Source organism: Chiloscyllium plagiosum, chromosome 24 (assembly GCF_004010195.1).
Source record: "Chiloscyllium plagiosum isolate BGI_BamShark_2017 chromosome 24, ASM401019v2, whole genome shotgun sequence".
NCBI classification, from domain to species: Eukaryota; Metazoa; Chordata; class Chondrichthyes; order Orectolobiformes; family Hemiscylliidae; genus Chiloscyllium; species Chiloscyllium plagiosum.
In genome coordinates this window covers 34,355,484-34,370,267 of record NC_057733.1, presented here as the reverse complement: position 1 = coordinate 34,370,267, position 14,784 = coordinate 34,355,484, and the positions used below count along the sequence as shown (strand labels likewise).

The 14,784-nt window shown below is 38.5% G+C and overlaps 1 protein-coding gene across 3 annotated transcripts in view; it reads left to right on the top strand.

The window, feature by feature from the left end:
- The window catches only part of tepsin (TEPSIN adaptor related protein complex 4 accessory protein), a 37,883-nt gene extending 23,536 nt beyond the window's left edge, over window positions 1-14,347 (top strand). For all 3 annotated transcript variants that reach the window (XM_043714763.1, XM_043714762.1, XM_043714764.1), the window contains exons 7-13: window positions 1,312-1,383; window positions 7,208-7,408; window positions 7,726-7,894; window positions 8,605-8,718; window positions 9,841-9,919; window positions 10,697-10,831; window positions 12,877-14,347. In XM_043714763.1, the coding sequence (XP_043570698.1) occupies window positions 1,312-1,383; window positions 7,208-7,408; window positions 7,726-7,894; window positions 8,605-8,718; window positions 9,841-9,919; window positions 10,697-10,831; window positions 12,877-13,644 (1,538 nt within the window). In that variant the 3' untranslated portion in view covers window positions 13,645-14,347. The remainder of the gene's footprint in view (window positions 1-1,311; window positions 1,384-7,207; window positions 7,409-7,725; window positions 7,895-8,604; window positions 8,719-9,840; window positions 9,920-10,696; window positions 10,832-12,876) is intronic.
- Window positions 14,348-14,784: the final 437 nt, after the last annotated feature.

Below are 14,784 nucleotides of genomic sequence, written 5' to 3'. Positions count from 1 at the left end.
GTTTATAGGAAGAAGGCAGGACGATGGGTTGAGAAATATGTCAACCCATTTAGTGTGCCCCATTGACTTCCACTTCCAAAATTCCTTGCCACACAGCCCCTGGCGTCTGTGCAGCAGCAGAAATTGGAGGGAACATAAGCCACAAGCTCCTGTGCAATTATTTCAGTCAACCTGAATGGAGAATGTCTGGTACATATCTGGGATAGATGGACTTGAAACTGGACTTACTGGCTGAGAACTAGGGACACTACCTATACATGATGAGCCGTTGTCTACTTGTTTATTTTTAAATTAGATCATTAAAGTTAATATGATATGTAAAGAAGAATTGTCTCACTTTGATATTAACTAAGACTCCAACTTTGAGGAATAACAATTCTAGTTACAGATGAGGTTTGCTTAGAGTAAGCTACCTGGTAAACAAAAAAAAAGAGTTAACCCAGATAAAAGCCAAAAATGCTCAAAATGTGTAGCAGACCCACCAGAATTTGTGAATGTTTTTATATCTGACTTCCAGGATTTGTAATATTTTGCTTTTGTGTTGACATGAAACTTAATTTTCTTGTTGCACATTAGTGCCTTATTTCAAAATATTACCAATGCATGCTTTCCTTCTTCCCTTCATTCTTACGTTGTAGAAATCTACACACTATAATACTTCCTCCTTTATCCCTTTTTTGGGACCTTATGACTGCCACCTTACTTACCTTTGCAAACTTAAGCCAATTCTGACATCTTCTAAGTTCCTTGATTTATATTGCCATCTTTCTTTGTTCTTTTGAACCTTCCTGAAACTGTGAATTCTGCTAATTGATTATTCATCTTTCTCAGTAATGAGCAAGATGTTGGGTAATGGCACATTTTTATATGTAATGGGTGAATCCAAAATCAACTTGCAATTAATTTTATACGTTTCTTTGATATTTAATTATATAATTAATAATGAATGCACATTTTTGCTCCTATTGTCTTTCCTATTTCTTAATTGCTCACTGAGTTCTTCCTCAAAAGTTGGTATTGCAGTGGGTTTGGCATCTAATAATTCCACAGTAGGAAACTGAAATTGTTTAACCTTTGCTTTTTTTAAACAAGGCAATTTTTCACAGATTCTTTAATTTCCCGATTTCTCGTCATACTTAATTTATTACAATTCAACTAAAAGCCTCATTGAGTAAAAATTGATCCAAGTTTAAAATATTTTAAGATCAAATGCTAAACTCAGTATTCTGAATATACTCTTATAAGTACAGTGCAATGCAAAGTTTAGTGGAATTAATTGGCAAGATAAGTTTTGATTTTTCTTTTCTATAGGAATGGGTTCAAGTCCTTCATCTGGCTCCACGATGCAAGGCTTTGGGAACACAGCAGGGAAAATTCTTTCAAGTAAGTGCAGAAACAGATTGCTGCAGAGTACTTCAGCCTTATCTAAAAGAATGCAGTCAGCAATTTAATCATGAATTATACATTCTCCTGTCTAGGTTAGGATATCCTGGCGTAGGCTCCATTTCTTGATTTTTCCAGATGCCATTTGATGATAATTGGATTGACGCTAAACTTGAAAATATCATATCTTTCTGCAGTAATTTTAACAGTGCCATCGTAAGCACATTAATTAGCGTAATAATGTGTGTCTGATGTGCTGGCCCCAGGAATGGGTAACACTATAAAAATAAATGTTTCCCAAAGCGCAAATTGGTGACAGACCAAAGAGTTGTTTCATGTTTACATAAACAGGAATGGCAATATCAGTATGATATAAATTGGAGTGTGGTAAAAATGTGCTTTTCTAAGATATAAGTAACTGAATTTATGGTGTAGGTTTGCTCGCTGCGCTGTAGGTTTGATATCCAGACGTTTCATTACCTGGCTAGGTAACATCATCAGTGGCGACCTCCAAGTGAAGCAAAGCTGTTGTCTCCTGCTTTCTATTTATGTGTTTGTCTTGGATGGGGTTCCTGGGGTTTGTGGTGATGTCATTTCCTGTTCGTTTTCTGAGGTGGCATCCAGATCTATGTGTTTGTTTATGGCGTTGTGGTTGGAGTGCCAGGCCTCTAGGAATTCTCTGGCATGTCTTTGCTTAGCCTGTCCCAGGATAGATATGTTGTCCCAGTCGAAGTGGTGTTTTTTTTTCATCCGTGTGTAGGGCTACGAGGGAGAGAGGGTCATGTCTTTTTGTGGCTAGCTGGTGTTCGTGTATCCTGGTGGCTAACTTTCTTCCTGTTTGTCCTACGTAGTGTTTGTGGCAGTCCTTGCATGGAATTTTGTAGATGACGTTGGTTTTGTCCATGGGTTGTACTGGGTCTTTTAAGTTTGTTAGTTTTTGTTTGAGAGTATTGGTGGGTTTGTGTGCTACTAGGATTCCAAGAGGTCTTAGTAGTCTGGCTGTCATTTCTGAAACTTCTTTGATGTATGGTAAGGCGGTTAGGGTTTCTGGCTGTGTTTGGTCTGCTTGTCGTGGTTTGTTCTTGAGGAATCTGCAGACTGTATTTTTTGAGTATCCGTTTTTCTTGAATACATTGTATAGGTGGTTCTCCTCTGTTTTCCGAAGTTTGTCTGTGCTGCAGTGTAAGGTGGCTCGTTGGAATAGTGTTCTGATACAGCTTCGTTTGTGTATGTTGGGATGGTTGCTGGTGTAGTTGAGTATTTGGTCAGTGTTTACTGGTTTTCTGTATACGCAGGTTTGTAATTCTCTGTTGTCCTTTCTTTCGACTGTGACATCCAGGAATGCGAGTTTGTTGTCGGTTTCTTCCTCCTTGGTGAACTTTATGCCTGTGAGGGTGTTGTTGATGATGCTAAATGTCTCTTCTATCTTGTTTTGTTTTGTGATGACAAAGGTGTCATCTACATAGCGGACCCAGATTTTTGGTTTGATGGTTGGTAGGGCTGTTTGTTCTAGTCTTTGCATTACTGCTTCTGCTATGAATCCTGATAGCAGAGATCCCATGGTTTGTTTATAGATTATGTTGTTGAAGGTGAAATGGGTGGTGGGGCACAGGTCCACTAGCTTCATGATGTTTTCGTTGATAATGTAATTGATGGTGGTTGGGGTATCTCTTCTAAAAGTGTGGTGAGTGTTTCCTTTGCCAGGTCGATGTTGATGGAGGTGAACAGTGCTGTTACGTCGAATGAGATCATTGTTTCGTCTTCCTCTATTTTGGTGTTTTTGATTTTTAGGAATTCCTGGGTGGAGTGGTTGGAGTGCTGTGACTGTCCTTCTAGGTATTTCAGCCTTGCGTGTAGTTCTTTGGCCAGTCTGTAAGTTAGTGTTCTGGGTAGTGAGACTATGGGTCTGAGGGGGCTCCTGGTATATGGACTTTTGGTAGTCCGTAGAATTGTGGGACAGGCCAAGCAAAGACATGCCAGAGAATTCCTAGAGGCCTGGCACACCATACACAACGCCATAAACAAACACATGTATCTAGATACAATCTATCAACCCCTCAGAAAACGAACAGGAAATGACATCACCACAAACCCCAGGAACCCCATCCTGGACAAACACACAAATAGAAAGCAGGAGACAACAGCTTTGCTTCACTTGGAGGTCGCCACTGATGTTACCTAGCCAGGTAATGAAACGTCTGGATATCAAACCTACAGCGCAGCGAGCAAACCTACACCCTAAACCTCAACCTGAGCTACAAACCTTGCAACTGAATTTATCAACACTGAATTTGTCTCAGCTTGTATCTTGTGGTCATTACTAAGTCACATGGATACATGGCTGGAGAGATGGTGCAAGGGAGGGGCAGGGTTTTGGATTCCTAGGACATTGGGACCGGTTCTGGGAGACCAGGACAAGCTGCACAAGTTGCACCTGGGCCAGAACCAGAACTTCTGTATTTGCGAGTGTGTTCGAGAGGGTTTAAACTAAAATAGCAGGGGGGTTGGAACCTATACAAGGAGAGAGGAGAGGGAAACCAGCACAAGAATAAAAGACAGAATGAGAAATAAGAAAAGTGATGACAGAAAATTAAAGTGCAATAATCAAACAAGAACACAGTGCAAAATAATATGAATGGGACTTAGAATGTTAAAAAGACCTCAAGGCCTTATGTCTTAATGTAGAGCATTATCAATAAACTGCATGGATTATCCTTGCAAATAGTTATAAACAGTATGATGTATTTGGGATTATAGGGCTTGGCTGCAGGGTGACTAGGGATGGAAACTGAATTTCCAATCTTCCTCAGTTTTTAGGAAGGACAAACAAAAGCCAAAAAGGCAGTGGGATGGCATTGCTGGTTAAAGAGATCATTAATTTGAATAAGGCAAGTTATTAGCTCTAGTATAATAGAATCTGTATTGGAAAAACTTAGAAACACTAAGGGTTTGTTAGGATTGTATATAGATCTGTAGTGGTAATGTTGGGGAATCATTAAACACGAAATTAGAGATGCAAGCTGTAATTATGGATGATTTAATCTGCATATAGCCAGGACAACTTAAATTGGTTACAGTATGGTAGAGAAAGAATTCTGGGGTGTGTACAGGATTGTCTTTTGAATCAATAAATCCAAGAAGCCACCTAGAGAAGGGTCTGAAGAAGGGTCACTAGACCCAAAACATTAACTCGATATTCTCTTCATATATGCTGACAGACCTGCTGAGTTTTTCCAGGAATTTCTGTTGTTGTTTTGGATTTCCAGTATTTGCATGGTTTTGTTTTGTCTTTTATTCTGTAGAAAACATCCTAGACTGGGTATTATATCATGAGAAAGGAAAATTGGTAATCCAGCTGTGTGTGACACCTTGGGAAACAGTTACCATAATATGATAGAATCCTTCATTAAGGAGGAAACTGATGTAGTTGTTTCTAAGACTAAGGTCGTGAAACTTAAATAAAAGAAGCTACAGTGGTCTGATGTGGGAGGTGGCTGTGATAAATTGGGAAATGTTACTTATTGAGACGATAGTGAATAGACAATGACAAACATTTAAAGAACACACTTGGACACTGAACTAGCTCTAAGGTATGAGACAGAGGGTGATGGTGGGGGGTTGCTTTTCAGACTGTGACCAGCAGTGGGCCACAAGGATCTGTGTTGGGTCACTGCATTTTTTCATCTATATAAATGATTTGAATGTGAACATAAGAGGTATGGTTAGTAAGTTTGCACCAAAATTGGTGGTGTAATTGTCAGCCAAAAAGGTTACCTCAGTACAATGAGACCTTGATCAGATGAGCCAAGGAGTGGCGGATGGAGATTAATTAGATAAATGTGAGTTGTTGCATTTTGGAAAGGCAAATCAAGGCAGGACTTATGCGCTTATTGGTAAGGTCCTGAGGAGTGTTGCTGAATAAAGAGATCTTGGAGTGCAGGTTCATAGTTCATTGAAAGTAGAGTCAGGTAGACAGGATAGTGAAGAAAATGTTTGGTATGCTTGCCTTTTTTGGTGAGTGCATGGAGTATAGGAGTTGGGAAGTCATCTTGCGGCAGTACAGGACATTGGTTAGGTCGTTAGTGGAATATTGCATTCAATTCAAGTCGACCTGCTATAGGAAAGATGTTGTCAAACTTGAAAAGGTTCAGAAAAGATTTACAAAGATGTTGTCAGGGTGGAGAGTTTGACATGTAGGGAGAGGCTGAATATGATGGGGCTATTTTCCCTAGAGGGTCGGAGACTGAGGTGTGATCATATTGAAGTTTATAAAATCATGAGGGCCATGGATAGGGTGAATAGCCAAGATCTTTTCCTCAGGATAGTGGAGTCCAAAACTAGAGGGCATAGGTTTAAGGTGAGATTTAAATGGGACCTATGGGGCAACGTTTTTATGCAGAGGATGGTGTGTGTATGGAATGAGCTGCCAGAGGAAGTGGTAGAGACTGGTACAATTACAGCATTTAAAAGGCATCTGGATGGATAGAAAGGGTTTAGAGGGAAATGGGCCAATGAGACTAGATGAATTTAGGAGATCTAATTGGCATGGACGGGTTGGACTGAAAGGGACATGGGACTACAACAGTTGTTTACTCCTGTCTGGCACATAACTAAAATGGGAAAGGTGGCCCAACCATGGCTCACAAGGGGAATTTGAGATAGTATAAGATCCAGAGAAAGAGTATGTAAATCAACCATAAAATGCTGCAGACCCGAGAATTGTGACCAGTTTAGATTTCAGCAAAGGAGGGCAAAGGAATTGTTTAATAGGGGGAAAAGAGCGTGAGGTTAAGAGTGCAGGAAACATACAAACTGACGCAAAAGTTTTGATAGTCAAATGTAGATCCCTTACAGCCGGAAACAAGGAAGTTATAATGGGAACAAAGAGATGGCAAATCAAATAAATACATATATTGGTTTCACAATGGACACAATTAAACTCCCAAAAATGTTGAGGAACACAGGATCTTGTGAGAGGGAGCAGGTAAATGGTGTTGGGGAAATTGATGGAATTAAAGCCAATAAACCCTTAGACCTGGTAACCTTTTCTTATTCACTCATTGGATGAGAATATCGCTGGCTAGGCCAGCATTTATTGCCCATCCTTAATTTCCCAGAGAGAAATTGCGGTCGATCTTTAGTCACATGTAGGCCAGACCAGATAAAGATGACAGCTTCCTTCCCTAAAAGTGAACCAGATGGTTTTTTCCAACAATCATTTCATGGTCATTTTGAGACTTTTTTTTATTATTGAGTTCAAATTCCACCATCTGCCATAGTAGGATTCGAACTCCGATTTCCACAATATTCCCTGGTCTCTAGATCAACAGTCCAGCAATAATACCTGTAGCCATCGCCTCCCCCCACTAGAGTCCAGAACAATGAGGTGGGGGAGTCTCATAAAAACCTATAAAGTTTAACAGGACTAGACAGGGCAAATGCAGAACGAATATTCTGATGAGCAGGGAGTCCAGAACCATGGGTCAAGTTCAAGAATATGGGGTTGGCCATATAGGACTGAGCTGAGAAATTTCTTCACCCAGAGAGTGGTGAGCCCTGTGGAATTCCCTGCCACAAAAAGAGGTTGAGGCCAAACATTGAATGTTTCAAAGAAGGAGTTAGATAGTGTTCTTAGGGCTAAAGGGTATAGGGAGAAAACAGAAACGGGACTGATTTGGATGATCAGCCTTGATCATGTTGAGTGGAGGAGCAGGTTCAAAGGCCCTAATTACCTACTTCTATTTTCTATATTTTTCTTTTTTTTAATGAGTCTGACTGTTAAATCGTAATCAGAAATTAAAAATAGTGTTTCTTTCATTATCAGGTTCTACCAGTGATGCAATTCTTAATAAGATACAGAAAGCAGCAGAGGTTATGGCAAATGCTGTACTTCCTCAAGATTGCCCCAAAAATTGTGGAAGCCGTTATCATGTTGAGGGCTACCAGCCAGTATTGTCAACAGCCTCTGAAGCAAAACAAGTGAAGTCAATTCCTAAAAGTCCTGTTGCTAGACACAGTACAAAAGGCAAGTCGGTCTTCAGAAATTACAATGGATTAATTCATTCATGAACACTCACATCTGAACAATGCACTTCTGGTCAATATAAAAGACTGTGAAGTAATTCCCTGTGTATCCTATTCTCCTGTTGGAGCCAAGCTAATCAGAATTTAACCTAAAAACAAAGCAGAAGATATTTTTTACACTAACTTTGATTTAAGGTTGCTTGGCATGTAATAACAGTGAAGAGCGAACACAAATTCCTTTGGATGCATTTAGAACATGGTGCACAGAAGAGGTGTAATTTTGGCTTGGGTATCATTATGGTTCATTTTCCTTTGCAGCGATTCATCATAAACCTGGTCTGCCAGGGGGAGGCTGGGAAGAAAGTGACAGTGGGCACAGTTCCCAGGAGTCCTCACAGACCAATTATATCTCAGATGGCAGCAACAGTAAAACAAGTACAGACAGCCAGTCAGGGGGCAGCAGAGAGAGTGGAGACTTGATGGAAAGGTAAATGAAAATTTAACAGAATATTAATGAGCTATTTTAACCAGACTATAGTGAAGTTAAGTACATGTACAAACTTGTGTGTTTTAAATGAAACTTGTTTTCTGATCATAATGCAGTGACAATTATATTCAAAAACATTTTTAAAAATCATACCGGTTAGAGGTGTGGGAACAGAAAAGCATGCTGAAAGAGTTTCTTGTTTCTACTGAGGATTCTGTACAGCAAATCTACTTTCTGTTATGTTACGGTTTTTGTGTGAAAATGCTACATGTTTCAGTCATTACTTTTGTCTGATTGAATTTCTACGCAGTATTGAAAATTAGAGAAGATTGTAATTCTATACAATGTGAGCAGAAGTTTATGAAATATTCAAAATCCCTGTAATTAAGATTTTCATGTTTAGTTGTAGTCATTTGAGTTTTGATAGTGGGCTGTCAGTATAGATATATGCATCCATAAGTTCAATTCGTCTTTCTGATATCTTCAGTTCTTAAGTCAACTTTAATAATAAAGTGGTTAAAATGCTATAATAAGCATCTACTTTTTAAAGTTTCTTACTTAGCTAAAATCAACAGTGAATATTTTAGTCTCAGTATGATTCAGTAAACATTTCAAGATAAACAAGATTGTAACTTGATTTTATTCTAGGAATGTTTTGCAAATTAAAGTTGTGTTATTCTACTGATAGCTGTGTGATTTCTATTCGACAGAGTTGAATCAATAAACCTCAATGACTGCATTCAGGAAATAGCCTTGGTAAACAACCTGATCCAAGGGTCAAAAGTATTTTTGACGAGAGAAGAAACACAACATTTTATCAAAGAGTGAGTATGGTTCTATTAATGAGCCCTTTGACTAAACCACTTTGACTTTCTGGGATAAGTAAAAACCAGCAAACTTTGAAATTTCTGACTTGCACTGAAATGGATAATTGGTTGCAAACTGCAATGCCCATAAGAGTATAATCCAGGAATGTAGTCCTAACTTTTTAATTCAACACTCCTCCGATTAAAGTTTTAAATTCTAAGTTTTAATAAGACACCTTGATTATTCTCACTCATCTTAGTAAGAAAATGCTCTGGTGTGATTTGTTCTGAAATAATTCTCTCAAAAAGAAACTAATTAAACTACTTGTAATGTGGAGCTCAGAGTAGCTTTCAAATTGCTATTCTGGAGAATATCCATTGTGCTAACTAATTTGAATTTAGGCTCACCATGTCGGTGCATTTCCCATTGGTTTTACAGTGATATCATTTAATTAGGTTATGCAAATAGATTTTATTTATTTTTATTGGCAAACCTTTGTTGCCCATCTCAAGTTGCCCTTGAGGTGAACTGAGTAGTCCATCTGGTAAGTCCACAGTTGTGCTAGAAAGGCAGCTCCAGGATTTGATCATAAGCATGATCCTAATTTTTAAAAACCCAAAAGAACTGCAGATGCTGTATATAAGAAGCAAAAACAAAAATTGCAGGAAAAGCTCAGCAGGTCTGGCAGAGTCTGTGGAGAGAAATCAGAGTTAACATTTTGGGTCGAGTGACCCTTTTTCAGAACTGATATAACTAGGAATTAATGCTGACCTGAAACATTAAGTCTGATTTCTGTCCACAGATGCTGCCAGACCTGCTGAGCTTTTCCAGCTTGCCCAGTGCTTCTGAGGAATTAATTGACTCAATTATAATGTGAGGAAAAGTCTTAATTTAACAAACGTGAATGGGAAAGTGACAAAAAAAAGCTAATCCACCAAGCCTGTCATGTGTTTTGGTGAAACATTCTTACGCCATGATCCTCCTCCATCTGATATCAATAACATTGCTACTCATTGAAGAAAAATGTTTTCAAAGATGTTTTCAGCAGTGACCTACTGAACAGTTTCAAACTTTGTTCTGGGCCTTTATTTCTTGTAAAATTCATTATGTTTTCATTATCTTTCTCTTCCCAAATTTAGATGTGGATTACTGAACTGTGAAGTGGTTGTGGAGCTTCTCAATGAGAAACTGAAAGATCCCTCTCACTCTGTCAATATGGTATTTTCTTTAAAAATTTATTTTAAGTTCTTAGTTCCAGAGCAAATAATCATACGCAAAGCACTTTGAAATGTGGCACAAGATAAATTCATGTCTATCATTTTCCTCAGACTTGCTATTCAAAAAAGTCAGGTTAATAACCACTTTTGAATGAACCCTTAGATTTGATACTTTGCTGAATACCTCTAGTCGTATAGAAGTTGTAGTAGTGAGATACTACAATACCAGCAACTCATAAAATTGGAAACAAAAAAACCTTAAATATCTGACTGTGTATTTCAGATAATCAGATTAATATAGGAATAGAGGTTAACTTATGGAAGAGGAGTAAGAAGGTATCCCAATCTATTAATTTTCCACTGTCCTGGAAAGGTAACTCATTCATAACATTAAATTGTTCCCTGATAGTGTGGAGGTCAGGGTTTCTTTCACATGTGCAAAGGGACTACTGTAACTACTTTAGAGCAGCAATGCTTTTAACGGAGTTTTCATGAGCTTAAAAGAAGCACAGTCACCACCAACTCAGCAGAGGCTCCTGCTGAAGGTTGAAGTTCTTCCTGAACATGATTATTGTTTAGACTGAAGTTGGTAAACTTGGACCTTCACAGGCATCTTGGATTCCTTCAGCTTGTGTTTGTTTAAATGCCTCAGTAGTTTGTTCACAAGAACGGCAAAGCAGATGTACAGCTTTTAATAGTTGTATCTGTGTGTTGTGTCTAAAGGTATTGCTTTTGCTGTTTTCTAATCTATTCTATTTGGTACTTTTATTTCTTGTAGAGGTCAATGAGTATTCTCTCCACTCTCATGTGCTCAGACTTGTTATCACATGACCAGATATTTGCAATTACTCACAAGTCCTTGCAACAGTTGAGTGAGGGTGGACCAGGGCCTGTGACCAATCGAGCCACTAAGGTAAGTTATTGATCAAAATATTCACTTTTTCACTGTTGAGAAAATATTTTCTTTCAGAATTCAGCACATTCATAACTAAAACCCAAGAGCAGTATTTTAAAATAATTGTCATATGCTTGCAATCTTGAGAAATAGATTGGAAAAACCAATATTAACCTATCCTGTAATTGCTACAGCATTAACTGATGTTGTCTATACTTTATTGCCCATGATTCTACTCTGTATTTGTTTACTTGACCTGATCAAAGTTTATAAAATAATGAAAGGTATAGACAGAGTTAATGGTAGTTGTCTTTTCTGAAGGATGGGGGATTTCAAGATTAGGGGGCACATTTTTAAGGTGAGCGGTGAGACATTTAAAAAAGACATGAGAGGCAATTTTACGCAGAGAGTGGTTTGTATGTGGAATGAACTTCCTGAGGAAGTGGTGGATGTGGGTACAATTACAATGTATAAAAGACATTTAGATAGATACATGAATAGAAAAGGTTTGGAGGAATGTGGCCCGGGAGTAGTTTAGTTTGGGATTATGATTGGCATGGACTGGTTGGACCAAAGGGTCTGTTTCCATGTTGTATGACTGTGACTTATTATAAGCCAGTCTTTCAAAGTTTGTGAGAAGATTTGTAGCTCGGGTGCTCGTTGCTGTGGTTCTGTTCGCCGAGCTGGAGGTTTTTGTTGCAAACGTTTCGTCCCCTGGCTAGGCGACATCATCAGTGCTTGGGAGCCTCCTGTGAAGCTTCACAGGAGGCTCCCAAGCACTGAGGATGTCACCTAGACAGGGGACGAAACGTTTGCAACAAAAACCTCCAGCTCGGCGAACAGAACCACAGCAATAAGCCAGTCTCCTCCCCCTTTCTTACTACTGTTGGTGCTTTAGTCTAACATATCTTCAGTCCCTTCAGAATTTAGTGTCCAAAAACAATTTTATATGTCATAGTTCTGACAATGGATATCTGATTTCAAGATAAAAAAATATGAATCATGATGTTCAGCTGTGATTATCACCATATTACATTCAAGACATAATCTTTACTTCAGTGAGGTCAGAGGAAAATATGGCACTGTTATGAACTTTGATTGTTTAAATGCATATGGTATTATTTGAAAACGAACAGAAAATTATTCTTGTGTATAGCTAACATTCTTCCCTCAACCAAAAACAGATTGCTTCTGTACATCACACTATTTGTTGCTGCGTGCAAGTTGTCTGTCTCTTCGCTTATGCAACACTCTTTGCATTTCTCACCAACTCGTTGGTTGTGAAGAGCTTTGTTATATTGTTTGGACTTTATGCAGTGTAATATAAATGTGAGTTATTTCTTAATGGTGGTGGGAATGTGGGAAGAATACTTCTGTTTGGGACGGAGTACAGCCAGGGATGGAAAATCTTGGCGCGGCATACTTGAAGCTGTGAAAGTAAAAGGACAAAGAACTCTATGCAGCTCCAGCTAAAAACTTCTACAAATAGTTGTCAGGCTTAGCTTGTAGGAGTTATAACTGCTATCAGCCTCTCTCTCACCTGTGGAAGAGCTCTGATCTTTTACCATTCATCTGAAAAGTGACATAGAATGGAGCATGAAAGGGCAAATCGTTTTGGGATGTCTCGCTACCTTAAAAGCGCTATTGAATTGCCTGTTTCTGGTGACGCTCTTAAGCAGAGAAGAAAAATAATTTAAATATTTTTTAATATGCTGTGTTCGTGGCTACAGCTAGGTGGAACACTGTGCGTCTGTATAAAACTGGAGTGCAGTTTTTTTTTAAATTCACATCCAGCAGCAAAACACAGTGTATTATAATTAAATATAAGAGCCAAAAAGAAATGAAAGCACATTTTGGAGGAACCCTTGAGAATAGCCTTCAAAGTGCTGTCTTCTGTATTTGGAACAACCATTCCATTGTAAAAGAGAATTACTCAGTATTTGCTTAGAATAATGACTGACAGGCTGGGAGGTTAAAAACGCATGACAGTGTGCACCTGAAGAGGTGCCAAGGTACAATGATCAAAGATGCAGATAATATTAATGTTTTGTTCTTTCTTAAAGATTCTGAGGCAGTTTCAAGCTTTGGTTGGGAATAGGCCAGCAACTCAGTGTTCAGCGTCAGAAATACCTCTGTCTATTTCCACTGACACCCTGTCATGTAATGCTGTGATACCTCTAACCAACTTCACTTCAGAGTTGAAAGAGAAAATGTTGATTCAACCATTGCAGTTTCATCCTGGGTTAGAGAAGACTTCACTATTGGAGAAACAACAGGAATATTCACTGAGTTTACCTGTGCAATCAGGAGCCTCAATCTCCCAGGAAAACCAGGGACCAGTATTTCCATCTCTTCCAGCATCAGACATTAAAACCCAGTACACAGAAAAAGTAACTGAAGTTACATCAAATTCAGCTGATACTAAAATTGGTCAAGCACATTCAGAAACAAAAATTGTAAACCCAAGCACGTTCCCTTTTATGACTGAGCAACATTTGCATTGTGAACTGCAAAAGAGAGTAACTGCAGAACCTAAGTTGCAGTCTGTACTATGCCAGAGCACAGCTTATGAAGACATGGCAGACAGTAAACTTTCCCTGTTTGCTGACATGGTTCTTCTGGTGCATGAAACACCTCCAATTCCGAAGTCCTGTCTTAGTCAAGAATCATGCAGCGAAATGCACACGTTACCAGAACAGAAGAAAATACCAGCATGCAGTAAAACTGAGATGAAACTTCTGCATGGTAATCAAGAACAAACTGATTCTGAATGTAACCAGCCATCTGTATTCTCATTTCTTAACACATCTTCCTCTTCACACAATGTCTGAATCCTTGTGTTCTCCCAATCACAAACCAAAATGAAATTTTCGCAGACAGGTTTTCTTGATTGTTTCTGCTAAGACGTGCACATGAACAGAACTCTGCCTTCCCTGCTGATTAAAATCCTGATTTCAGAATCTGATACTTGCAATGACATCAGACACTATCAAGCAGACTGCAAAACTGGTGGCTTAAGTACTCATTGAATGCAAATGATGAATTTTGTGCCTTCAAACCAACCAAAATGGTGGTATTTAATGTTACTGTGTTTAAGGTAGTTGTCTAACATTTGTTTTGTTCGCAAAACCATCATAACCTGGATGTCATACATTCTTCTGCAACATACTTCAGGAACAATATGTTTGTGGTATGCAAATTAATATTTTATTTCAATGAATTGGAAAGAATTTAAGATCTATTTAATTTCACATATAATAATCAAGACATGCTTTGAAAGAATATATGATACTAATATGATAAAAGGTCAAGTGCAGATTTCAGTTGTTCAGTTGGAGTGCCAACTTGTCATTTTGCTAAGTGCAGAGATCAGGTTGGTTAGCTGCTTACTGCAGGTATGTGAAAATGAAAATATTCTCATTTCTGAATAAGGTTCTGCTTACAACAAGTGTCTGCGTAATCAAGTTCACAAGGAATGGTTTCAATGTATTACAAATGCTGCTGATTAAAAGAAGTGCAATTTTTAATGTTTCATTGAGAAGTTTCTGTTACTTTTGTTGTTTTACCTAAAACCAAACCAAGTGCAGCGCTAGTGAGATGTCACAGCCAAAGATAGAATTTAATTACCTTTTTGGAGACTGTGCAAGGGAAATAATGCTAATGTATTCCAAGAGTATGCCATTTCAGAGCTGCCAGCCACATACTGTCTTTAAGGAGTTATTTTTTGGATTGACATTTAATTAGAGTGTCTTAAGCCTGTTAATGTGTTGAAAGCTGACATTGTATTGTCTTTCCAGTCAGTACATTTATGCATTCCAAACCATTTTGTGTGCTGTGATCAATAGCCGCTTTACAAATGACAGCTTGGACTTGTACAACAAGTTTGTAACTTCAAAATGATAGGTGCTTCAGAAAGATGGGACAGAGGAAGAAATAGATACCAAACAGACGTTTGGTAAGATGAGAAGTGA